Here is a 26,034-nt window from a genome sequence, read left to right as displayed (position 1 = left end):
TGCACCATGGCTTTGCAGAGCTCAGTTTTATCCCCCATGCTATTTAACATCTACATGAAACCACTAGGAGAGCTTACCTAGGGATGGGGGCCGAGGTGTCATCATTATCTTGATGCCACCCATATATCTAACCCAGGTGTGAAAGCGGATGTTCTGAATGTGTGCTTAAGGCGGGTAATAGACTGGATAAGGGCCCATAACACAAGCGCAATCCAGACAAGATCTTTGATGGTCCATCTGCTCAATTAAGGGTGATGTTCAATATGTTCTGTTGAATTCTCGCTGAAGGATCAAATGTGTAATTCGAGATGCTCCTGGAGACACAGTGACGGCAACAGAAAAAAAAATATGTGGAAAGGGCCTTTTCCTTCCAGTAATGGCGGGAGTCCAGCAATGGAGTGTGGCAGGAGCTCCTTGTTTGGGGAGGCACTTGCGCCCCCCCCACACACACACAGTGGCTAAGAGTTTCTTCTATCAGCGGAAGTTAATATACCAGCTGCAACCCTATCGAGACTGAGATAGCCTGGTGACGATTTTCCCCGCTCTAGAAACCTGCAACACATTATACGTGGTTTGAAGATGGCTTGGAAACTTTAATTAGTTCAAAATATGGTTGTTTAGTATATTTTATGAGTTTAGTTTTATTGTATGTATTTTTAAAAACTCTTGTCAGCCATTTTAAGTTTCTTTTTTTGGGGAAAGCAGGATATGGTTTTTTAAATACAATAAATTCTTCCATTCTTCAATCTCTGTATAGGAGATTGGGTTAGTCTTTTCAGGTGCTGTGCTCTCCTTTGCTGCAATTTGAGAGCAGCAAGAGCTATTCCAAAACTTCTTAATGCGGAGAAGTCTTTTCCTTCTCCTTTTCCTTAAAGTTCAGCCTATGTTCCTCTTTCTAATTGGAAAGCCAGTACTATTCATCACCATGATACTCAAATTGTCATGTGTCAGCAGACTTTTTCCTTTCTTGATACCCTTCATAGCTACATCTGAGAGGAAGCACCATTGAAGTCAATAGGCCTTACCTCTGAGGAGATAAGTATATGATTGCATTCTCAGTTTCTTATTAGTTTTTTGATGGAGAAAAATGAAAGAGAGAAAAGGGTAATTGGGAAGGCCTGACAGACAAACTTTATTTCCTTTGAAGAAGGAATTGAGGAGAGGAGATAAAGACATAGAGTTCCATCACACTGGGTGGGGTGGGGTGGGGTGGGGTGGGGGGAACAGGGAACACCCTGCCTACCGTCGCTTCTCCGCCCGTGTTTTCCTTCCTCAAAGAGGAAGTACCCAACGAGCACGAGGCCCATTGAGTCCGCTGTTCTAATGGCACTGCTTCTCCTGCGCACAGCAGGAGAGAGCAGCAATAACTAGTTTAAAAATGCATCAGACTTAGGGCATAGCTAGACGGGGTGATATCCCGGGCATCCACATGACGCACAGGGAATCCAGGGAGCAGGGAGAAATGATCCCTCCCTTTGCCCAGGATATCGCCCTACCCTTCTATCCTGCTTTTTCCAGGGTCTCAGGATGATCCCAAGACCATGGAATGTGTGGCTGGGCGTTGTGGTTTGTCCAGGCTCCTCGCGAGTTACCGCGAGGACCTGGGCACAGGGATGGGGTGGGGGGGAGGGGGAGTTTTTTTTTAAGCACCTTACAGTTTGCGCATGAGCGTTTGTGAGCTCCTCCTTTAAAAAAACATCCCAAATGGCGACAGCGATGTCACGTGTGATCATAAAATTGCGAGATTGTCACCCTCCAACCCCCTCATCTAGCCATGGCCTTAATGAGGGTTTTCTTGTCCCTTGAGGAAGGCCAGAAGGGGCGGAAGGCACTCAGGAGGCAGATGACGTCATGTGAGGGACCTGAGCAAACTCCGTGAGTGCCCAGGAACGAGCGTACAATAAAACGAGCTCTGATTTAACTTCGCATTCATTCAAAGACATTCCATCCATTCAAAGACATTATAGGAGTTTTCCACAACTGTACAGCTCTGCACGTGCAGTTCTTGGCATAAAATTAAAGAAAAACTCCAATTATTCAGATTGTGTAGTTGTGTATTTCAAAGTAGTGTCCCTCAAGGAACATCATCATCATCATCATCATCTTCTTCTTCTTCTTCTTCTTCTTCTTATTATTATTATTATTATAATTATTATTATATTTATTTGTATCTTGCCTTTTGCCCAAGGCTGGGCCTCAAGGCAGCATTACAAGATTAAAACATATATACAGTTAAAACCTATAAACAGAAATATCCAAAAGTTAAAAATATATTAAATACATTCCAATATTAAAACATTTAAACATTTAAAATACATGACAATTTCAAAAGTCCTAGGCATAGACGGAGGTCCACATTATTACCAAAGACCTGCCGGAACAAGAAAGTTTTTGCCTGCCTCAAAAAACACATCAAGGAGAGAGCCAGTCTAGCTTCCCTGGGAAGGCTGGAGCAGGGCCCCAATGCTCTTGGCAGGTAGAGGAATTATTCTAACTTTCACTTCTGCTGTTCTATGAGTGCTGCCTGATAAAACTGAATTCTTGATAGTATGCTCTATATTTCAGCTCGGCCTAGCACACTTTTTTGACAGGATGGGGGTTGGGTGTCTACCTGCTTTTGTGATGCAAAAGGAAATCATGTTCCTCCTTTTGTAGTTCTGTAAGTCAGTCAGCAGTATTTCTGTTCCTACCTGCTGATGTGGGCAATGCCCCCAACCCCTGGGGACAGTTATGTGAGCAAAACAGAAGTCAGCATCTAGTAGAGGGAAAATATATGCATTTAAGGTTCAACTTATATAGAAATAAGCAACATCCATATTAATTTGTAGTTTCTTAATAAGATGTTCCATTCTCTTTGCTAGTATAGGTCATCAACAGCCAAACAGCCCAAGGTATAAGTTTAACTTCATTGCAGATGTGGTGGAGAAAATTGCACCAGCGGTTGTACATATTGAACTCTTTCTCAGGTAAGTTGCTTACATTTTAGGAGTAAAAATAAAAATACTGTCCAAATATTGTTTTACAGAAAAAGTATAATTCAAGCTGCTCAATAATTGCATATAAATTCCATGTATTATTATTATTATTATTATTATTATTATTATTAATTATTTATATAGCACCATTAATGTACATGGTGCTGTACATACGTTTCTGTGTGGACTTGATCCCAAAAATACTTACACTACACAAGTGCAGATTACTGTATCACCAAGGAAGACAATTCTGTCTATTGCACAGATGAGTCGTAACTGCATTCTTCCTTATGCACAGATATGCAAAACTCACAAGTTTTTCTAAGAGTTTGTTTACATGAAGCAAAAATCTGACATCCTTACCAGCACTTCGTCTTCTGGGGTCTTTGCAGGATGATGATCACCACAAAGCCAGTGTGGCGTAGTGGCTAAGGTGTTGGACTGGGAGACGGGAGATCCGGGTTCTAGTCCCCACACAGCCATGGAAACCCACTAGGTGACTTTGGGCCAGTCACATACTCTCAGCCCAACCTACCTCGCAGGGTTGTTGTTGTGAGGATAACATGGAGAGGAGGAGGAGGATGTACGCCACCTTGGGTTCATTGGAGGAAAAGGGTTGGATATAAATGCAATAATGAATGAATAAATAAATAAATAAAATACCCAATAGCTGGTGGTTCTGATGCTGTAGTTGGGACTTCGCGTATCTCTGCATTAAGGACAAAATCCGCACCCTTACCAGGCTTTCTTCTTCTGGGGTCTTTCCCTGTTTACTGTGGCTCCTTTAGATGTGTTTATGTTTTAAATATATTTACGTGTTGAATATAATTTACCTATTAAGGCTGAATGGCAATATTTGTAACTGCACTTATTGGAATCCAGGGGCACAGCTAGACCTAAGGTTTATCCTGGGATCATCCAGGGTTCGCCCCTGCCTGAGCACTGGATCCCCTGTGTGTCACCTTCAGTCTAGCTATGGCCTAGGTTTGGTCTTTGCAGCTTCAGAGACTCCATTTCTGTTGGAAACACTTATAGCAGTTGAACAGGCATGTCGACCTACGATCCATATATATATATATATATATATATATGTACTTCGTAATAGCAAAAATAAATAAATAAATGATACACAGGGTCTAAGGAATGGAATAAAGAACTGGAGTGTCCTATTTTGCCTAAACAATGGATTGTTGTCTTAGGCCATAGCTAGACCTAAGGTTTATCCCTGGATCGTCCAGGGGTCAAACCTGTTCATCTAGGTGACACAGTTCATCTAGGTGATCCAGTGCTCAGGCAGGGGCGAACCCTGGATGATCCCAGGATAAACCTTAGGTCTAGCTGTGGCCTTAGTGTCTGTAAGAACCTAAGAAGTGCCCTGATGCTGTATCAGACCAAGGGTCCATCTAGTCCAGCACTCTGTTCACATAGTGGCCAACCAGCCATTGGCCAGGGATGAACAAGGAGGACATGGTGCAACAGCACCCTCCTGCCTATGTTCTCCAGCAACTGGTGCACACAGCCTTATTACCTCGAATACTGAAGATAGCACACAACTATCAGAGCTAGTAGCCATGGATAGCCTTTGCCTACAGGAATTTATCCAACCCCCTTTTAAAGCCATCCAAATTGGTGGCCATCACTACATCTTGTGGTAGTGAGTTCCATAATTTAATTATGTGCTGTGTGAAGAAGTACTTCCTTTTATTTGTCCTGAATCTCCCACCAACCAGCTTCATGGGATGACCCTGGGTTCTAGTATTTTGAGAGAGGGAGAAAAATATCTCCCTATCCACATTCTCCTTTGTACCTGAAGTTTCCACTGATCTTAGGTTATGTCTTATTCAACAACAAAAAATTCAGGTTTATTGGACTCCACAATTTTATTTATTTATTTATTTATTACATTACTATACCGCCCAATAGCCGGAGCTCTCTGGGCGGTTCACAAAAATTAAAACCATTCAAAGTATAAAACAATAGTATAAAACCATAATATAAAATACAATATAAAAGCCTCTTCAATAAGGGTTTATCTAATTTGCATAATCGTTGGAGATGTAACACACCTTTATTCATGTTTTGGCAATACCCAGTAGTTGCCCCCTTTGGGGAGGAGTCACAATAAGGATAAACTTTGCATTGAAACAGTCTTTAGTATGGAAAGATGTGGATGTCCTCCATAACTATTGGGCCAATTATAATAATAATAATAACCTACTGATTTCTTGGAAGTTAATGCATGGTCAGTGCAAATGGATTTTCCAAGCCCTTATGACAGCTAAAAGACTGATATTATTGATATTATCATGTTGGAAGGATAAATATTCACCTCCCATAATGCAATGGATTGAGGATTTAACAACACTATCAACATTTAAACGGTTGTTATATAGATGCAACTTGCAAGTGGATAAATACATGGATATTTAGTCTGCTTGTCTTGAAACCCATGCATAACTTTCTCCTCCCCCTCTTTTTTTATGAATGGTGTATCCTATGCATGTAATGTTTCTTCCGCCCCCCCCCGATTTGTTTTCTGTTCTGTTTTGATAAATTCACAATAAAAAATAAAAAGCAAAAAATGGCTCCTTTATACAGCTACCAATGGTGATCATGTGATTTGTAATTGAAAACTTTCCCTCTCCATAAAGTTCAATGACACAGTGCCATCTAATGGCTGTATTGCAACACATTGTTGACTTTACATACTGGGGATATCCTGAGCTATCCCACAATAATAAGCAAGATTAGTGGGGGGAAGCCTGGGGGATTCCTGGAGGTTGATAGCATCATGTAAAGGACCCACAAATATCCGTGAATGGCCCATCGTGAACATGCAATAAATCACTCATGTAGCAAAGCTTCATTGTAGTTGTGAAGGGAATGAGGAATAAACTAAGAACAACAATAGTTACTGATTCAGGTCATCTTCCCAACAACCAACATTTTGCTCCATTGGACAGATTATTTATCTGCTACCTCTTGTATTTCAATAGACATCAAGAAGCATATTGGCAGGAAAATTGGGGGAATGTTCTGTTTATTTATTGTGAGCATTTACAATTTAACCTGGGAAACAGAGGAGTAGCAGAAAAGTATATCTCAGTTAAAATACAGGCTTCAAAGCACTGATCTTTTCGTAGCGATGGTTCAGAATCTACAATCCGAACATTTTTGCCTAGGTAAGAGCTGTCACTAGGCATTTGATTTAAAATTCCTTACAACAAATGAGCCTGAGGCACAAGCGACCCTGGCAATTATCTCATGTGGTCTAACAAATTTAAGCAATGGGGAAGACAAATAGATATTTTTACTCTAAAGATATTTCTGTCCCTCTGGAGCAAAATATTTTGTCTCTGCATTGCTCTAAGCATAAACCTGCCATAGGACACAATCCTATGCAAATTAAGTCAGGAAAAAAGTACTACAATTCCCAGCATTCTGCAGCTAGCCATGCTGGCTGGAGAATGTTGGGTTGTATGACTTTTTTTCTGTCTAAAAATGCATAGGATTTTACCCTTAATATGTTTGTGGACATATTAAGGGCAGATTTATCTTTTCCCATGCAGGATCTATTCTTCATGAAGAATAGATCCTGCATGGGAAAAGATAAATGCTCCGGCCTGTTTGTTCCATGGGGGCCTCTCCCCGCTCCTCGCTTCATGAGAGTTTTAAAAACTGGTAGTAAATAGGGATGCATTAACTCCCAAGGTTCTGGCCCAGGGAATAATCTTAACCCACCAAATTATTTTTTTCTGGGCACTCGCTGGAATGTGAATGGTAGATCTAGAACATTTCTGGATTGAGGCCTCATTTATTATTCATTTTATTTATTTGTGATGCTTCTTAATATAATAAAACATAAATATTAAAATCATGTTTAAAATATGTTATTAAAAACAATTCCAATTACAATAATAGTACAGAGCAATACAAGGAGCAGTGCAATGGAACAGCATGATTAATTACAATTAATTACTATCAACTACAAGCCAGGGAAAGCGTAGGTGAGCAAGTGTGTTTTTAGGAGGCATTTGAAACCTGCCATGTTTCCTGCCTCCTGGGGTCATCAGCCTTTGTTTGTGCACCACATGCCAGCATGATATGGTGATCCTAGACCGTTCCAGATGTTTTCTGGAGTCCAAAGCATGGCTGCTCTTACCATTAGGCAAAGTGAGGCAACGGCAAGTGCTGGAGGGTGCAGAGCAGTGGACACGTATTTGAAAGCAGCACTGTGTGTGCCACACGGTCTGCCCTACACCCCATGACCTACCCTGCTGTCCAGCAAGGAAGAACGCCGTTCCATCACTAGTGTCAAAGTAAGCTTCAGTACGTGGAATTGGGGGTTGGGAGCGCTTATCTTATCCTTTGCCTCAGCCAGCAAGATGTCTTTGGAGTGCAGTTACCTAGGCGGCTCCTTGCTGCGAGGGGTCTACCTCACCTGTCTGACGCTCAGAGCCGATCTACATGGGATGCAGTAGATCTGTGACTTGATCTTGCAATGTCTTTGTTTTCGTAAAAGTTGTCACTGCTGTCCCCCCCCCACCACCAATTAAGATTGGTATCACTGTGCTGGAGGGGAGTTTAACTCTCCCTACTGCACCAATTCCCCAATATAAATCACTCATCCCCAAACGTTGTACTTCTATATTTCCCCAATCCAGTCTGAGCAGCCTTGATCCAAATTGGGGGGTGGGGGACACTGTAGCCGCTTTTGGAAAGATAAAAAGGCACCAAGAAATCTTTTATTTGTAATATTTATATTCCATCTTTTAGGACAAAGCCCTCACAAAGCAGGCTACAGAATAAGCATAAAATAGGGCAATTCATCAGGCGGGGGCAATTTCCAGGATTTTTTTGGGGGGGGGGCGCATTGCTTTCCTAAGCCCCGCCCTCAGGGGCTGTGCTCCTGCTGCCAAAATGTGGTGGTGCAGCGGCAGCAACAGCAGCAAGGGGGAAATCGCCCTGGCTGCCTTTCAAAGCCCAAAGTGTGGGTTGCCACTGAAATCAAGTGGCAAAAGGGACTGTTTAAAAGCAAAATAGCCCCTTTTCCCACACCACTGAGTTTTGGTGGCAAATCACACATTTGCTTGCTGAAGGGCAGGGAATTTTTTTGCTTGCGGCTGTGCCACGAAATTTCAGCAGCCACTTGGCAGCACAGCAATGGGGGGGATGGGAGACGGGGGGGGGGGGCAGGCACAAAAAAGAGCCAGGAGGGGCTGCAGGCCAGGGTTGTGGGGGGGGGATCCCCCTGCAATGCATAATAATAAACAGAGGTCAAAACAAGCACAAACTCAATCCAGCAAAGGCTTGACAAAATACAAAACCATTCAAGTACAAGCACTGTCTACTCCTGTTTAATTGTTTCTGAAAAACAAATGTACATGATTGTTGTGATCTGCTTCTACTTTTCTGTAAGCTGTTTTGGTTAAGAGGTGTCCCCGATGGCGTTTGTTTTCCAGGCATCCTCTGTTTGGCCGTAACGTGCCTCTTTCCAGTGGATCTGGGTTCATTATGTCAGATGCAGGTTTAATTGTAACCAATGCCCACGTAGTGTCCAGCAGCAGTACAGTGACCGGGCGGCAACAGTTAAAAGTGCAGCTACAGAATGGAGATACATATGAAGCAACAATCAAAGACATTGATAAGAAATCCGACATAGCAACAATAAAGATTAATCCACGAGTAAGTAGAGAAAAGGTATCTGTAATGCACTGAACCTGAAGTGTGTTTGGAATTTACAGTTCCTGCGAAATGTAGTGGCTTGACTTGGAGTGTGCTTTGAAAGCCCCCATGACTCCACTCTTGGAACAACTGCACTGGCTTTCAGTTTGTTTCTGGGCACAGTTCAAGGCCCTGGCTTTGACTGACAGTGCCCTACGTGGTTTGGGGCCAGGATATCTGAAGAGATGCCTCCTTCCATATGAATCCGCCCCCTCAATTTGTGGTCATCATTATAGTCTCTATAATGTGTCCCACCACCTAGAGAGGCTAGCTTGCTTGAATACCCTTTCCAGTAACAGCACCCCAGTGGTGGAACCCTTTACCATGCAAACAGAGAGGCCCCTTCCTTATTTTGTTTTAGATTGGCAGTGGAGACTTTCTCTTTTGTCAGGATTTTAAGTCTGTATAATGTTTTGTCACGTTTTAATTTTAATGCCGTTCTTAAATTTTATTGTATAGAGTTGTGCATGTGTGGGTTTGCTCTTGTCTTCCCTGCATTTATGAGAAGATGTAATTATATTTTTTATTTTACATTGCCCCAGACACCTGGGAGCCAGAGAATGCAGTTTATAAGTTTAATTAATAACTAAAAGGACGTGCACCTTATATTTGCCAAATGCCAATTACATTTAAACCAATACAACTGGTGCTGAACATGTCTTCTTTTTTGGGAGCTTCAATCCATCCATTTGAACACACTTTTTTTTAAAAAAAAAAATTGAAACTGAATTTGTAGTTTTATTTATTTTATTTTATTTATTACATTTATATACTGCCCCACAGTCAAAGCTCTCTGGGTGGTTCACAAATGTTAAAACAGTAAACATTAAAAAGTATACAAAATTTAAAAACCATCAGAAACATTAAAAACAACAGTATAAAAACATCAGTATCCATTTAAAAAACAACAGTTCTGGGAGCCGTTAGAAAACAAATCCGTTAGAAAACAAGTTGAAATAAACCAAAGATTTTTCCACATTTCAAATAGGTAAATTTTCTGTCTTTTATTTATTTGATTTGCACCCGACCTTTCTACAAGAAAATAGCACTCAAGGCAGTTTACAATCATAGATAACGGGGTGGGTCTTCTGCAGTTATACAATTCGGGGCGCAATCCTATGGGGAGGCACCCTGGTTGCTTGTAAGCCTTCAACGCAGAGGTTTCCATGTATCCGATGCAGAGCAAGTGGCTTTTTGCGCTTCACGCTCTACATTTGAGCCAGATATGCAATTTTGCCCCAAATAGTGGACGCTTCGGGGAGGGGGAGGGGCGGAGACTGGGGATGGCTGGGGAAAGCCCATATTCCCACACCTGCAATCTCCTCCCCTCTCTGCCTTCAGGAATGCTTCCTCTTCCCCATCTCCATGCTCCATTTTGTGACTGTGGACTGGTAGCTGGCACATGCTGGCTACAAGGGGGAGGGGAGCATGGTTTCTCGGCTCCAAGCTTGGAGTCCTGTCTACGAGCTTGGAGCCAGGAAACCAAACAATCCTATGTCTCCCCAGACAATATCTAGGGGGCATGGGGTTGCTCCCTCCGTAACTTTGATTGACAGGCAAACGCTTTAAGTTCTTTGTCGTGGTCTCTGTGCATCACACTATGGGCTCTGAGCTTTGCCTCGGAAATACTTCTCTTAGCTGAGAAACCGTTATTTTTGGCGGGAACCCTCCCCCACCATCCATTGCGCATGCGTGCGCGTGTTCCCGCCTTCCCCTCAGTTCCTTTGCGATTGCCGTAGCTGCTGCCTCGCAGAAATTCTTCTCCTCCTCATTCTAAAAGATTGAGTAGCTGATTTACCTTTTTCTAATATCTCTTCCCTTCTCTCTTCTTCTCCTACTTCTTTCTCTTCTTACTAAAAAAAAATAAAAAATTCTTTTACTATATATACTTACCCTCTATCTATCTATATCTTGTATGGCCCTTAAGGCACCTTTCCGTAAGTGCGTCCGCTGTGGCAACAAACTCCCTTCAGCGGACGGGCACTCACTCTGCTTACTGTGCCTCGGTGAGTCACACGTAGTCGAAACGTGTCATTTTTGTCAAGCCTTTTCCAAACAAACGAGGAGACACAGAGCAGACCATCTTAAAGCCGAACTTTGGAAGCAGACACTACTGAGAGCCGACAAGCCAAAAACCATGGCTACTACGTCGACCACACCTTCGATGTCGACAGAACCCTCGACATCGACATCACGCACCGAACCCTTGACATCGAAGCGTTTCCTCACCGTATCGACAGCGAAAAAACTAGCGAAAAGAGCTAAGAGCGCTAAGTCTCCTACTACTACACAGGACAAACCAAAGAAAAAGAGACCAAACACCGCTAAATCTGGCCTACTCCCGCCACGTCCAGCGGTCATGACAGAGAGTTCCAACCCGGCAGAATTCCCGGCTGTTGAACTGCTCTCAACGATTTCGGAGGGCGAAATCCGAGAACCTCCGACTCCCACACAATTACCGACCAAACCACTAACTCAAAGAGATCCTCCCAGTACCGACAATACAAGGCACGATCGGCCTACTCCTCCACCCCAACCCGCATCCAGACCTGTATCCAGGATGGGGTCGAGAGTGTTGGATCCTGGAATGGATCCTGGTTATGTTTCCAGGGATTTACTAATTGCTGAGGAGCTGGAGGAATCAGAAGACTCAGCAGAAAACTTAAAGGTCAACGTTGCACCTGGACATTGATGTCATGATTGAATAATTGGTGACTTGATTGTTTCAATTAAGGGATTGCAAGCAGTTGCATCACTGTACAGTTAGCCTATAAAAAGGATTGTATTCCCATGTACATGTATCAGAAATGATCACTCTATCAGAGCTGTATTGACTGACCGTATGTAAGTATTTGTATTTGTGATTGCCATAACTAAATTATATTTTTATATGCCAGTAAAGGTTTGTTTAAACCTACTAAAAGTCTCAGTCTTAATCTGTGTCTGTGCTGACTTTGCTGGAAACCGCTGCAAAACTCTGCTATATGGTTATTGGCCAGAAGCCCAGTCTGGCAATAACTAAAATAAGGTTGTAAATATTAGACCATCATATCCCAACAGAGAGAACGCAGCATGCCTCGCTCACGAGCTGAACACTACGAGCGAGAAAGGCATTTCTCCAGATCGCGATCTCGACGCCGATCACCTTCAGTATATAGCGATCATTACGCTAATAGACATCGCCATTACTACCGCAGTAGATCTAGATCTCCGTACCATGACCATATTCCGAATATTCTTACCCACCAGCAAGGGGCTATGAATATTACTATGACAGGAGACCGTACTATCACGAGGAACGAAACATACGTCATTCCAGACATCCACAGCCACAACCTCAAAACCCTTCAACCTCGGCAAACACGGACACACGTCCGATATCTGCCAACACAACACATGACCAGACACGTACAACTCTTCCGAGATCTCCTATCCCTCTCGAAGGTTATGACTCCGACGCATCATCGACATCGGCAGAACAACTGTCCATACCCTCTCCGGACGAAAATCTCGGCCCCAAAGAAAGAGGATCCCCCTCTGAAGAAATGGGTTCCTTCGCAGAACAGATACTCCGTATTGCTCATGCCCTCGGCGTCGACGCACAACAACAGCAAGAGCAAATTACAGACCCCATTTTTGAACCAATTTTTACAGAAGCATCAGCTCCAGTAGAACTACCTTTTGCGCCTACATTACTCCAAGCCGTAAAACAGACGTGGACCTCCCCCTCTTTAATGACACCTACATCTTGCCGTCTAGAATCCATGTACAGAGTACAAAAGAAAGACGTTGAATTTTTATTTACTCACCCACGTCCAAATTCCATAATAGTTGAGTCGTCCCATTCAAAATCTCAGAAAGCAGAAAATCAAAATCAAAGAAGGCAGAAGGTTAGACTTCCTTGGTCGAAGATCATACTCTGCATCAGCCTTAGGTCTCCGGGTGACAAATTATCAGGCTCTTATGTCCCGATACCAGTTATTTCTTTGGGACAAAGTCGGCTCACTATGTGATTATTTGCCTGAAGACCAGAGGGAACTGGCTCGAGTTTTTCAATCTGAGGCCTCACGTTTGTCAAAACTCCAGATTAATACAACTCGGCATCAGACAGACTGCTATGCCAAATTAATGATGGGTGCAGTAGCCCTTAGACACCATGCTTGGCTCAGATCTGCAGGAATGGCACCAGAAGCACGCTCCCGAATAGAGGAGCTCCCCTTCGACGGCGATGGGCTATTCAATGCCTCCACGGATGAGAAAATGGACACCGTCCAGAAAGCCAGAAACAATGCAAAAAAGGTGGGGTTGGGCCAACAAAACCAACAATTTCAGCCAAAACCACGAAAATGGTTTCGTCAATACCAAACATACCCACAAAAACCGACAGATAGAACACAAAAATTTCAACCGACACAACCTTTTCAACAAAAACCATATCCCACGAGCAACCGCTTTCGCCCCAACAGAAAGCAGACAACTTGCACAAACGTCGACTTTGACTCGCACCAAAAAGCCCAACAACCCATTTTCAGCGATCGTCTATCCAATTTTTACCACGCCTGGGAAACCATCACCGCAGACACTTGGGTATTGGACATAATCATGCACGGATACAAAACGAATTCGAGACTACCCCTCCTCTCGGTACCGTGAAGATCACAGCGCCTTCCACCGCACTCGCTCACAAGACCTCTCTCCTTCTCTCCAAAGGAGCTATAGAACGTGTTCCAATACAATTCAGCCACGAGGGTTTTTTCTCCAGATACTTCACGGTACCGAAAAAGGACAGGGGTCTTCGCCCAATTTTAGACCTCAGAGATCTCAATCATTTCATCTCCCCCAAGAAATTCAAAATGACAACACTGCACACCATTCTACAACTTCTAAGAAAGAATACCTGGTTTGTCGTGGTAGACCTAAAAGACTCCTATTTTCATATCTCAATCGCCGAAACACATCACCACTTTCTCCGATTTGCTATCGGAGAAGATGTCTACCAGTTCTGCGTATTACCATTCGGACTCAGTACAGCCCCCCGAGTATTCACCAAGTGTATGGCCACAGATTATTATTATTATTATTATTATTATTATTATTATTATTATTATTATTAATTTATATAGCACCATCAATGTACATGGTGCTGTACAGAGTAAAACAGTAAATAGCAAGACTCTGCCCACCTACGCCTATTGAACGTCGAGGTATATCCATACCTTGACGACTGGCTACTGACATCGGACTCAAAAGGCACTCTATACCAAAACATCTTCTTGACACTACAGATCCTCGACAGTCTCGGACTTTGCTTAAATCCCGAGAAATCAATACTACAGCCAACGCAATCCATAAAATTCATAGGAGCGAGACTAGACTCGATCACAGGAAGAGCCTACTTACCTCGAGATCGAGCATACCACCTAATTCACAAAACCAAAATTCTCATGGCGAGACCTCACACATCAGCCCACAAGATACAACGCCTCCTAGGATATATAGCGTCGACTACCACAGTCGTACAATGGGCCAGATTTCACATGCACCCACTACAACTCTGGTTCCTCCAACATTATGACAAAGACCGCAATCCAAAGTGTCACTTCCTCCACATCCCACCCGAAGTTGTCGATAGCCTTCGATGGTGGACAAAGCCACTTCACCTTTTAAAAGGAGTTCCCTTTCAGCAACCAGCCCCATCCAGGACACTCATAACGGATGCCTCAACGACAGGTTGGGGAGCCCATTGCGGAACACTACAGATCCAAGGCCAGTGGTCAAACAACGAATCTATGAACCACATCAACTACTTGGAAATGGAGGCCGTCAGAAAAGCCCTCAGGGCATTCGAGCCTTACCTCCAAAATCATCATGTGCAGATACTCACCAACAACACTACGGTACTATGGCACATAAACAAACAAGGGGGCACAAGGTCCCCAAAACTTGTCGACCTCACACTGCGTATCCTCAACTGGACTATCCCCAGAGGAATATACCTGTCAGCCCTCCACATAGCAGGAAACGACAACACTCTCGCGGACTCTCTCAGCCGCACACTAATTCTCCATCACGAATGGCAACTCTCAAAGACAATACTTCATCACATCTTCCAGATTTGGAGTCAACCAACTGTGGATCTCTTCGCCACATCAGATAACACCATATGCCCGACATTCTGCTCCAGGGGAGGCATAGGACACGGATCCATTGGAGACATTCACCCACAATTGGTCACACGCCCTGTTTTACATGTTCCCTCCTTTTCCGTGGTTGAACAGAGTCATTGCGAAAATCAAAAACGACAGAACAAACTTCATCCTAATTGCCCCGTGGTGGCCCAGACAGGCATGGTTTTTACCACTGGCGTGCCTAGCCAACAACCATACTTATCGCCTACCTCTAATACCATCCCTACTATCGTGCAATCAGGGACAAATCTTCCACCCCGACCTCCACAGACTGAAACTAACAGCGTGGAGGATCAACCAAGACCATATTTAGACAACAGTATATCACCCGAATACTCCCGTCTACCACTAGAAGTACAACACGTCTTAAAGTCATCTATAAAACAATCCACTAGGACATCCTATGCCACTAAATGGACACGTTTTTGCTCTTTCGCAGCTGAACATTCCTTTCAACCCAATCACTGCTCTATCACCGACATTCTGACCTTCCTACATCACCTATATGATAAAGGACTAAAATATTCCTCTATTCGAGTTTACTTAGCGGCTATATCCACACACCAAGGAGAAATACAGCATAGACCCCTTTTCTCCACTCCGATAATAAAGAAGTTCTTACGAGGCCTCAAGAATCTAATTCCTCCGGTAAAACCTATAGCTGGAGCCTCTCAGTGATCTTAAATGCATTAACTACAAAACCATTTGAACCTCTCGCTACCACTCCCATACACCTTCTGTCATGGAAAGTGGCATTCTTACTAGCAATAACATTGGGGAAAAGAGCAAGCGAACTATTAGCGCTCCGCATCGACCCCCCGTTCACTATTTTTCACAAGGACAAGGTTGTCATGAGACCGGACATTACCTTCTTACCCAAAATAGTGTCAGATTTTCATATCAACCAAAATATCATCCTCGCGACGTTCTTCCCATCTCCGTCGACAGATCTAGAAAAAAGATTACATTGCCTGGATGTAAGGAGAGCCTTAGCGTTCTACAAAGATAGAACAAAGACATTCCGTAAGTCTCAAAAACTCTTCATTTGCTACGGTGGCAAACAGAAGGGGCACACACTCTCCACCCAAAGACACTATCAAGCTAGCCTATCGCCTAGCCAAATTGCACCTTCCCCAAGGAATAAGGGCACACTCTACCAGAAGCCTAGCCACTTCCACGGCTTTCGCGAAAGGAATATCTTTGGAGGACATTTGCAAAGCAGCAACATGGTCACGTCCTCTAACATTTGCTAAACATTACAGCATCGACACTCGCTCCCGGAAAGACTCTTCCTTTGGCAGAGCAGTGTTATCAGCCGTACTTCAATGACACCGACCCTCCTCCGGTAAGTGTTAGCTTGGTAATCGCCCATAGTGTGATGCACAGAGACCACGACAAAGAAATGCAGGTTGCTTACCTGTAACTGTAGTTCTTTGAGTGGTCATCTGTGCAGTCACACAACCCTCCCACTATCCCCTCTTCGGTGTCACATACTGAAGGGGTATCCTCTCGGTACCGAGATCGCATAAGCGGTCACAAAGGAACTGAGGGGAAGGCGGGAACACACGCACGCATGCGCAATGGATGGTGGGGGAGGGTTCCCGCCAAAAATAACTGTTTCTCAGCTAAGAGAAGTATTTCCGAGGCAAAGCTCAGCGCCAGTGCAGAGCCCATAGTGTGACTGCACAGATGACCACTCAAAGAACTACAGTTACAGGTAAGCAACCTGCATTTATATAGGGCCTGGTCAACAGGGTCTAGGCATCAGGGGTCAGGTGGCAGGGCTGTTACTGTGGCGTTGAAAAGCAGGGTTCATCCTATAAGGCTTATGGTAGAAACACAATGCAAGAGGTAGAAACCTGGCTGCTGGGAGCCTTGGCTTGGGACAGGCGCACGCGTGCACACACACACACACACACCTCTCACTTTGCCTTAAGTGATGTGGACTTTGTCTGAAGTCACCCTGTGAGCTTCATAGTTGGGAAAAACATGAGTTCAAATCATTCACATGTCACAAATCTAGTTGGGTTGGCTTTACTGCTTTTGATCACAGGAATATCCTTTCCAACCTGACCCTACTTAGAATCATAGAATAGCAGAGTTGGAAGGCCATTGAGTCCAACCCCCTGCTCAATGCAGGAATCCACCCTAAAACATCCCTGACAGATGGCTGTCCAGCTGCCTCTTGAAGGCCTCTAGTGTGGGAGAACCCACAACCTCCTTAGGTAACTGATTCCATTGATAATGCCATTAAAATTCTGATAAAGCCATTAAAATTTTCCTGTGAATATGAATGGTTTGTTTTGTTCTGATGTAATCAGTGTTTTTATCTTCCAGAAAAAATTACCTGTGCTGTCAATGGGCCAGTCTGGTGATCTGAGACCCGGGGAATTTGTTGTGGCCATTGGGAGTCCCTTTGCCTTACAAAACACAGTGACAACCGGTATTGTCAGTACAGCACAACGTGATGGCAAAGAGCTTGGCTTGAAGGATTCGGATATGGATTACATTCAGACTGATGCTATTATCAATGTAAGTAAATGCTCTGTGACCACAGTAAATCTAAAAAATAATGCCGTTCTTCATTTTCTACCGATCCATTCATAAAATCACTAATAATAGAAGTATAGTATAGTGTCACCATTGACTATTTGTCCCATTTGCAGGTGCTCAGCACATCCTGTCCTGGTTCAATACTTCTTTTGATTGCTTCAAAGAAACTGTTTGAAAGCAATCTAAATTACTTGGGTATAGTGGAATGTTTCTTATTTACTGATATAAATGTGTGGAATCCATGCTTAAACATTTGTCCTTGTCTTTTTTTCTTTCTTTTTTTTTTTAAAAAAAAGCTTGTAGAACTTGAAGCATTGTTATTCATTAGCATATCAGTTTGAAGGGCCAGTTTTTACTAGTTCAGTTTTCACTAGTTCAGCTACCATGAGCCATTTACTGACCACTACCACCATCAGAGCTGTTTTCTAGGTCTCTGTAAGGACCAGGAACCATTGCCCTAGCATTCCTAAAAGATGCTGAAAGAGATGCTGCAGTAGGCAGTATTTGTCTCTGATTGCTTAGAAAGAGGTTATGGTAGGGAGGGACGGCAACTCTGTGAATTGGTGTAGAGTTACGTTGCCTTCTCTGGTTGCTCCATTTCTCCACCTTCTGGGCAGACACAATTCCTCGCCCAGTGTGTGGTTGGGTCTCCTGCCAAAACATTTCTTGAAAGAGGGAAGAACTATACGATCTCCCCAGTGACACCAGTACGAAGTTCAAACACTGAGACACATCAGGAGAGGGAGTGTGGGAAGACAGAGGGCAGCTCAACGGCCTCCATTTTAGCTACTTCCATCTTTCTCTAGAGCAACAAAAAGTTAAAGTGATTTTTTTATAGATATAGATATGGAAGGCACTAACATCTGACTAGTGACAAAACATGGGTTGACTTTCCTACACCTTTCAATTTGATCCTTAAGAAAATAAGGATGTAATCCTATGTATGTTTGGAGAGAGAAAAGTCCTGTAACTCCCAGCGTAGCGCAGCCAGCCTCCTGACTGTGTGACTTTTTTCCTCTGTAAACATGCCTGGGATTGCACCCCAAGACAATGACACTGCACCTTTTTTTGAGGCACAGAATGTGGAATCAGATTAGGGCACAATCCTATGTGTGTTTAGACAGAAAAGCCTTTCAACTCCCAGTACTCCCCAGGCAATACGGGTGGCTGGGAGGACGCTGGGGTCTAAACAGCACAGGGTTGGGCCCTAAATCTCTTTGCAATATAATTTTCATGTTGTGAAATGCACTTTAACATTTTCTGATATTGTTTTACAGTATGGAAACTCAGGAGGACCTCTGGTAAACTTGGTAAGAACTCCTTACATTAACCAAGCCTAACTGCTTTTCTCTATCCACATAATATGGTGAAATAATTGTTTTAAAAAGGGGGAAATTTGAAGTACTTAGCAAAAATCTTGTCTTTATATCCTCAGTATGACCAAATCAAGTAGTTGTTTGTGTATTTATCAAAGTGAAAGCAGATGTTTTCAGATGTCACAAAACCAGACCCTATGTTTATCCTTCTTTCCTGTGCCATGAGAACAGGAGTGTGAGGAGAGCAAGTCCATGAAACGCTCATGATATCCAGCTTTTTCTCTCCAAATCCAAACCCGTTCCTATAATCTTGATCCCCAGGTTTACTCGGAATGGCTGAGGCTTCCAAAGGTCTCAAGATGAGAGAGATCACAGCCAGACCTGCTTTTCCTTAACCAAAGGTGCCAGGAACCCTGTGCATGCCAAGCATGTATTCCATCGCTGAGCTATGGCAGATGCCTTCGGTTTATTTTGTGATATCTGAAAATGCTGTAGGCGCCTGACCCACTGGTCCAGTGGGCAAGGCAAGTGGAGGGTGTTAGGTGCAAAGGCCAGTGCGTCAGTTCAGCATCAGAAGCAAGGGTGGATGAATCTGCCTGCTTCACTTTCTGCAACATTCACTTTTTTCAAGCACAAGTATGTTCCATCCCATTTCCACATCAGTTTGTGCTGTTGTTTTTTTAAAAAAGTACATCATCATCTGTTTATCAAAATACAAGTTGTCTGTCATGAATGCATTTCTTTTTAAAACAAAATAAATGAAATTTGTGTCATTATCTTATTTTGACAGGATGGCGAAGTGATTGGCATCAATACTTTGAAAGTCACGGCAGGAATCTCCTTTGCCATCCCTTCTGACCGTATCGCTCAGTTCCTCTCAGAGAATTATGACAAACAAGGCAAAGGTAAAGTTTGTAAGCGATAGGGAAGGATTTGATGAGAGAAAGGGTGCTTTGTGTCTGATTCAGTAAAGCTACAAGTGTTTTTCAAGAGAGATGCCCTTATGTCATCCTGACAGTTTCCCAGTATCATCTGTACATGGCAGCACAATAATAACCTAGAGCAGAAATGGTCAAACTTTCTACCGCTGGGGCCCATTTGAGAGAGCTAAGAATGATGGAGGCCCACCAGTCACCAAATGGTGGCAGACCAAGGTGGAGTTTGGCATAATCAGCTGGCAAATTACTGATATCATTTTATATTGATATCTACTCCTTCTTTGGAAACTGCTAAATCCTTTGCCACAGTTATTTCCTTGAAACAGGTGTTCCATAATTTAGCTTTCAATTAAGCAGACATTGACTCGGAAGATATCATTACTCACCCACCCACCCTAATGTCAGGTAGAGTTTGCTAATCCAGAGGCTTTAAGGAGGACTTCTTATTTTCTATTGTTACAAGATGAGGTTAAGGGATGACTTTTCCTCCTGATGGACCCCTTCTTTACAGGGCTTCCCACAAAAAAGAATTTCTGCTTAGGCTGCCATCAGTCAGGATAACATCCTGACACACCCCAGTCTGTCCAGCTGCTTCGGGAGTTTCTGAGCCCTGTTGCCAAGGTAAAGAAAGGTGCTTTGGACTTTCCTTCTCAAAGCCCAGAAACCCAGAACTTAACAAAAACCTTTTCAAAAATCCTAAAACCGCAAACGTTGTTGTTGTTATTATTATTATTATTTATTTATATAGCACCATCAATGTACATGGTGCAATTGTTGTTGTTGTTGTTACTACTACTACTACTTTCAATATTTATATACCACTCGATTCTCTAACACAGATTCCAGAGCGGTGAACATAGGCATAAACAGTTAAAGAAAGAAGATTAAAAAAGCAAATTAAAATTGTTCAGTTTAAAAACAAAGGAACCAAAGGAACAGTGGCTGGTCAGTTAAGGGAGACTTCTAGAAAGTGTTGTTTTCAGGAGGTGCCGGAAGCAGCCTAGACAGGGGGGGAAAGTGAACCCCCATCTCATTGCCTCCAATTCATAGTAGTTTGCTTCTGCGTGCAGTTTTTTACCCATAGGGAGAAAGATCATAGAATCATAGAATAGCAGAGTTGGAAGGGGCCTACAAGGCCATCGAGTCCAACCCCCTGCTCAAGGCAGGAATCCACCCTAAAGCATCCCCGACAGATGCTTGTCCAGCTGCCTCTTGAAGGCCTCTAGTGTGGGAGAGACCACAACCTCCCTAGGTAACTGGTTCCATAATGGGCAGAGGGTGCTTTCAAGGCCTTTAAGAGATAAAGGAGCTCCTGTTGTCCTGGTTGTGGAGTCATCACGTTTGTGAGCATCGTGATTGGGGAGGATCCTGCGAAACATCTCCGTGTTGGTGCCTCACTTCCTTGGCAGCTCTAGGATTGCCAGTATGGAGATATTTCACGTCATTAGGTGCAATTGCCGGTACAGAGCTCCACATCGTGCTCGTGTAATATGTGGCAAACAATTGAGGGTTTAAGGAACAAAGGATCATCTTTCAAATATTGCTTGAAGACCATGTCAGTTGTCCTGTGAGGACTATTTGGGGGCAGCACTTTGGCTTGTAAGTCATGATGTTTATGAACAACATGCGATTGGGGCTAATTATGTGAAACATCTCCAGTAACCTCCAAATAAGTGGGGTATAATGTGGAGTGGTTTCACATGATCAGCTCCAACCATGTGGTGAGTTATGTACCAAAGTGACGGTCTTCCTGTGAAAGTACTGCTGGGCCTTTTTCAGCTGCCAGCCCTCCTCTCCCTCCCTCCCCTCTTAGTAGTGTTTACAGACATGGCTGTGTTGCGTGCACAGCACCTCAGCCTGCGCCTCCTTCCAGAGCATTGGACTTGATGAGAAATGAGATGATTTCCTCTTATATACTGTGTTTCTGTTGTTGGCTGATTGGCACTTCTTGTAATGGAAGCCAAACGTGTTTTCATACGACAGACTAAATCGACTCCTCCCTCAGTCCTTAGGGCTGACCTAGTAGGGTAAGAAACAAATCACAGAGAAACTAAATGAATGTCAAAGAAGTTAATGCTGCTCCACAGTAAGATTGGGAGGATACTTGTAGTGGCTGGATTTCTCCCACGACTGTAGTCTTTCAACAAATTGTTGGTGCGCTGGATGTTGACTGTGGCAATCCCTGTACTAGTTGCCACTAGTCCAAGCAAGGAATAAGATCAGCACTGCAGGAGGAAGCATCCATTGGACAGAAACAGCAATGGCAGCTTCTCCAGGGCAGGAATTGTGCCTGTTTTGCTTCTGACTTTGGATCTGCCATTTCTAGGGAAAATGTCAGGAAGCTTCCAAAATGGTCACTCAGCTACGTATTTGCCTTTCCTTTCTGGTTTTGTCTTGCAGAAGGTGTGTCGTGGGGCTTTGTGTGTATATGTTTATTTGTTTAACCAGTTCCTTTTAAAGTCATCTCCCGCAGAGTTTTAGCTGGAATGCTTCTGAACTAATATGAACTAATATACTGAATTACTCTGCTGATGGACCATATGTGTAACAGACTGGTTAAGGCTGTAGTCCTACACATATATACCTGGATATAAGTCCCATAGAGCTATAGGATTGTGCTGAGAGTTACACTTTATAATGTGCCTCACTACAGGAGAGGGAAACATCTGTCTAGATCCGTGGCCCTGCTCGCCTGTGCTCTTCAAGGCTCTTCCTCTATTGAGCTGAGCATGATTATTTTTCCATATGAAATTTACTATTCTAGTATATATGAACAACTTTCTATGTGGTGAGTTGCTGAGATCTTCTTAAGCCTTTCATATTATTCCTGCTATTACTTCTCTGCATTCTGTGCTTTTTTCTTCTTCATTTCTTCACATGATCTTGTATCAGCAAGTGCTCAGTCAAGCTGCCAGATCAATTGCTCAGAAGAGTGCTTAGCCACAAAGTAGACGCAGCGTAATAAGCTGTTTCTCCCGCTTCTCCTGGCTGCTGCTGAACTAAGGCGATTCAGTCCTCACCTTGGAAGCAGTAGGATTGGGGGTGGGGGCCGTGGAGTGCTCTGTGTGTGTGTGGGTGTGTGGGTGTGGGTGTGAGAAGCTCACACTCTGCTGAGTCAGCCAGCAAAACCGTCAGTATAAGTTGTTGTTGCGATTTCTTCTTGCTCCTATTTCAGTATCTAGCTGTGACAATAGATTATATTCATTGTGTGGCAATAAATATAAAATTAAAACTTTTTTAATGCCCAAGTAATTTCTGATATTATTCCAGCAAACTCTGGAAAAACTCAAGCTCCAGCTGCATAAGTAATTACACTCCCGACCTGGGATACATTTTAATGCGGGAAGAAAATAGAATGTGCAAATGGATATAACTCCAGAATATAGAACAGTGGTTTTGGAAAAGACAAAAAGGCCGCCCCCTCTCCCCCCTGCCTTCACCTGCTGAACAGTCTGATGTTCATCTTTTCGGAAGGGTTTGGGGCACACAGTCCCTGCTGCTGGATCCATGACCCCTTTGACCATTCAAAGGGGTCATGGGTAGACGCAGCGTAATAAGCTGTTTCTCCCGCTTCTCCTGGCTGCTGCTGAACTAAGGCGATTCAGTCCTCACCTTGGAAGCAGTAGGATTGGGGGTACCTTGTGAGCGTGGACAGGGCCAGTCGCGCAGGGCAAGAGCCTTCTTTAGGGCATCACTTGGAGCCCGTTGCCCTGTCTTCACCTAACAGGTGTGTTCTCCACTGATGATGCCCCCCCGGGGTTGCAGAAGGATGGCGCAAAATCAAGAGCTGGAAACGAAAACCCCTTTTCTAGTACTTCACAAATGGTGCATCAAAATAGAAAATGGTAAAATACCGTCTACTAAGTATCCATCTTGGACTCTTGCTGCCTCAGCTGTTCCAGGGAGACTAATCCATAATTTTGTTTCCATGGGAAGTAATTAGAAACAGTGCACCATTAAAACCAATTAAAATGAAATAAATAAAACCTGCTATTAAAGAGCCATACACATAGTAACCACTTTGACACCCAAATGCCAACCCATTATTATTTTTATGTAGCATGGTACTTTTGGAAGCTTTAATTCAGCTTTGATCTTTGGCATGTATAAAAGGGAAGGAAATTCCACAGCTTGATATGGGTCATGGTCACCAAAAGCATGCCTTCACTTGATGCACACATGATAGAGTCACGAGGGCACCTGCTAGCCTTAGGGTAAATCAGATAAGACATTTAAATTTATTTTGAGATCAACTTTAAATTTATTTTAAAATCAACGATGATTCCCCAAAATTGGATTGAGAACAAGGAAAGGGGGTTAACCCTTTCTTCACCAAGCCATTTGGTATTCCTATTCATACTGGTATTGCTTCCAAACCGAGGGCTATTATTCCTCCTCCTCCTCCTCCTCCTCCTCCTCCTCCTTCTTCTTGGATTCTGTCCCCTGATAAGAAAATAGATGGAAGAAGCAGTGGGAAAACACAGAAAAGTCATGCATGGAAGATGTTATCATCCGGACACCCTGTAAAACACCATGAATGGGGTGGGGCAAGGTCACGCTAACAGCCTAATCTGAAGACAGTCTTATCCCAGGAGAAGTGCATGGGGACAGTCGTGTCATGGTAAATGTTGAAGTACCAGCACTCCTCGTGACAATCTTCATAGCCACACCCACAAGGGCGGTCCAAAAGTGCAGGCATATCAACAAACCAGTTCCAGCAGTTTTCATCTCCACCAAAAGCAGGTATTTTGTAAAGCTAAATGGGACTGAATCACCCATTCAAGACCAAGCCCTCACAAAAGACCTCCCTTTAAAACAGGGAACAATACATTGTAGGGAAAATGCATTCCCTCCCAGTTACTGGCAGCTGAGTTCAGAGGGAACAGGGAGTTCTGAGGGGTGGCAGTGGGGGTGGCAGATGGCGTCAGGTCTCCCTGCTAGTAAAAAAAAAAAAGTCCTGGTGCTGCATCCCTGTGAGCCCTGGCACCACTGTGGGGGAAGTGGTGGTGGTGGTGGCAAAGGTTAATGTTCTCTCAGCATTTCCTTCTGATTTATAGGGCACTGCGGATCTTTTAAAACAACTTTAACAAAACAGGAGAATTGGTCCCATATCACTGGGAGCTCACCTGATTTGGTTCTTGGAGATTGCAGTGATGCAATTTTAATGCTTGTGTGTGACAATCATGGGTTGTATTTCTGCTAAAATTATAATTTTAACTGCCTTAAGTACTCTTTAAAAATTTGTATAATGGAAACTGACTGAGGTGCCAGAGCCAACGGTTATGTAGCCAGTGGGAGCTGGGCTACGTTGTTATCCACCAGCTGATGGATAACCTTGCCAAGCTGTGTCAATGGAGTACATGGATATAGCTCTATTGCAATGTGAGTGATTGTGAGTGACAGTTCCAAAATGCGGCCCTGACGTAATGGGATTTGCGCTATCGCGTCCCCTCCTTGCCTATTTAAATGACATGTCTTGAGGAAGCCTGAACAGGGCAGATACTCATCCAGGGGTCAGAGATCTTAGCATGCAGCCCCTGGTGAAATTCCCTCTTCATCACAACAGTTAAAGCTGCAGATTCCCTGCCCTCTTTTAAATCTGGTCACTCTAGTATAGCTCCTGCAGCTTTAACTGTGGTGATGAAGAGGGAATTTCACCAGGTCCCCATATATACAAATGACACCTGCTGAAATTCTCTTTTCTACGCAACTGTTAAAGATACAGGAGCCTGGTCCTCCTTTTCATATGGTCACCCTATATAAAAGGGTTATCTTTCTGATTTGCCTTTTGCACAAACATACTTTGAGTGAAGGTTTGACCTTAGGCTAAATAGATGTATATAAACATCATCATATGTAAGATCCCCCCTCCCAAAGGTAATTTAGAAACTTAGCAGCTTGTAAAGCCTTTCCACAGAGAAGCCTCCTGGAATTGAGCTTTTCTAACTATCTGATGTTGTGACTTGGCTTTAGTTGCTGCCTTGCAGCTAATTGCTTGTGCTGCCACAAAAGTTAAAACTCATCCCGAGCAAATGGGAAAACTGGCCCTCCCTCCCCTGTATTCCTCCAAACAAACAAACCTTACTGCAACCTCCCCCAACTTGGTTTCCCTCCAGATGTTTTGGACTATAATGCCCAGCATTCCTGACCACTGGCCATACTGCCTGGGGCTGATTGGAGTTCAAATGGGGGTGGGGGCTAGTGATGGAAAGCGGCCTTCCTGCAAGGGGAGAGTAGTGCAGGGCCCTTAAGAATGCTGCCTGGGGGTTGGGGGAAACCCAGCCCTCAACCTCTGCCCCAACCTCATTGTGTGGCCCACCTGCGCCATGGAGAGTGCTTG

General features: G+C 43.7%; 1 protein-coding gene across 1 annotated transcript in view; it reads left to right on the top strand.

The window, feature by feature from the left end:
• HTRA3 (HtrA serine peptidase 3) overlaps window positions 1-26,034 on the top strand; it is a 48,528-nt gene that overhangs the window by 9,875 nt on the left and 12,619 nt on the right. The window contains exons 2-6 of the mRNA XM_063135975.1: window positions 2,867-2,966; window positions 8,438-8,660; window positions 17,225-17,419; window positions 18,718-18,750; window positions 19,547-19,661. Coding sequence (XP_062992045.1) covers window positions 2,867-2,966; window positions 8,438-8,660; window positions 17,225-17,419; window positions 18,718-18,750; window positions 19,547-19,661 — 666 coding nt within the window. The remainder of the gene's footprint in view (window positions 1-2,866; window positions 2,967-8,437; window positions 8,661-17,224; window positions 17,420-18,717; window positions 18,751-19,546; window positions 19,662-26,034) is intronic.

The sequence above is a fragment of the Elgaria multicarinata genome, chromosome 10 (genome assembly GCF_023053635.1).
Source record: "Elgaria multicarinata webbii isolate HBS135686 ecotype San Diego chromosome 10, rElgMul1.1.pri, whole genome shotgun sequence".
NCBI lineage: Eukaryota > Metazoa > Chordata > Lepidosauria > Squamata > Anguidae > Elgaria > Elgaria multicarinata.
The sequence above is the reverse complement of the archived record's forward strand: the minus strand, read 5'-3'. Positions and strand labels throughout refer to the sequence as shown.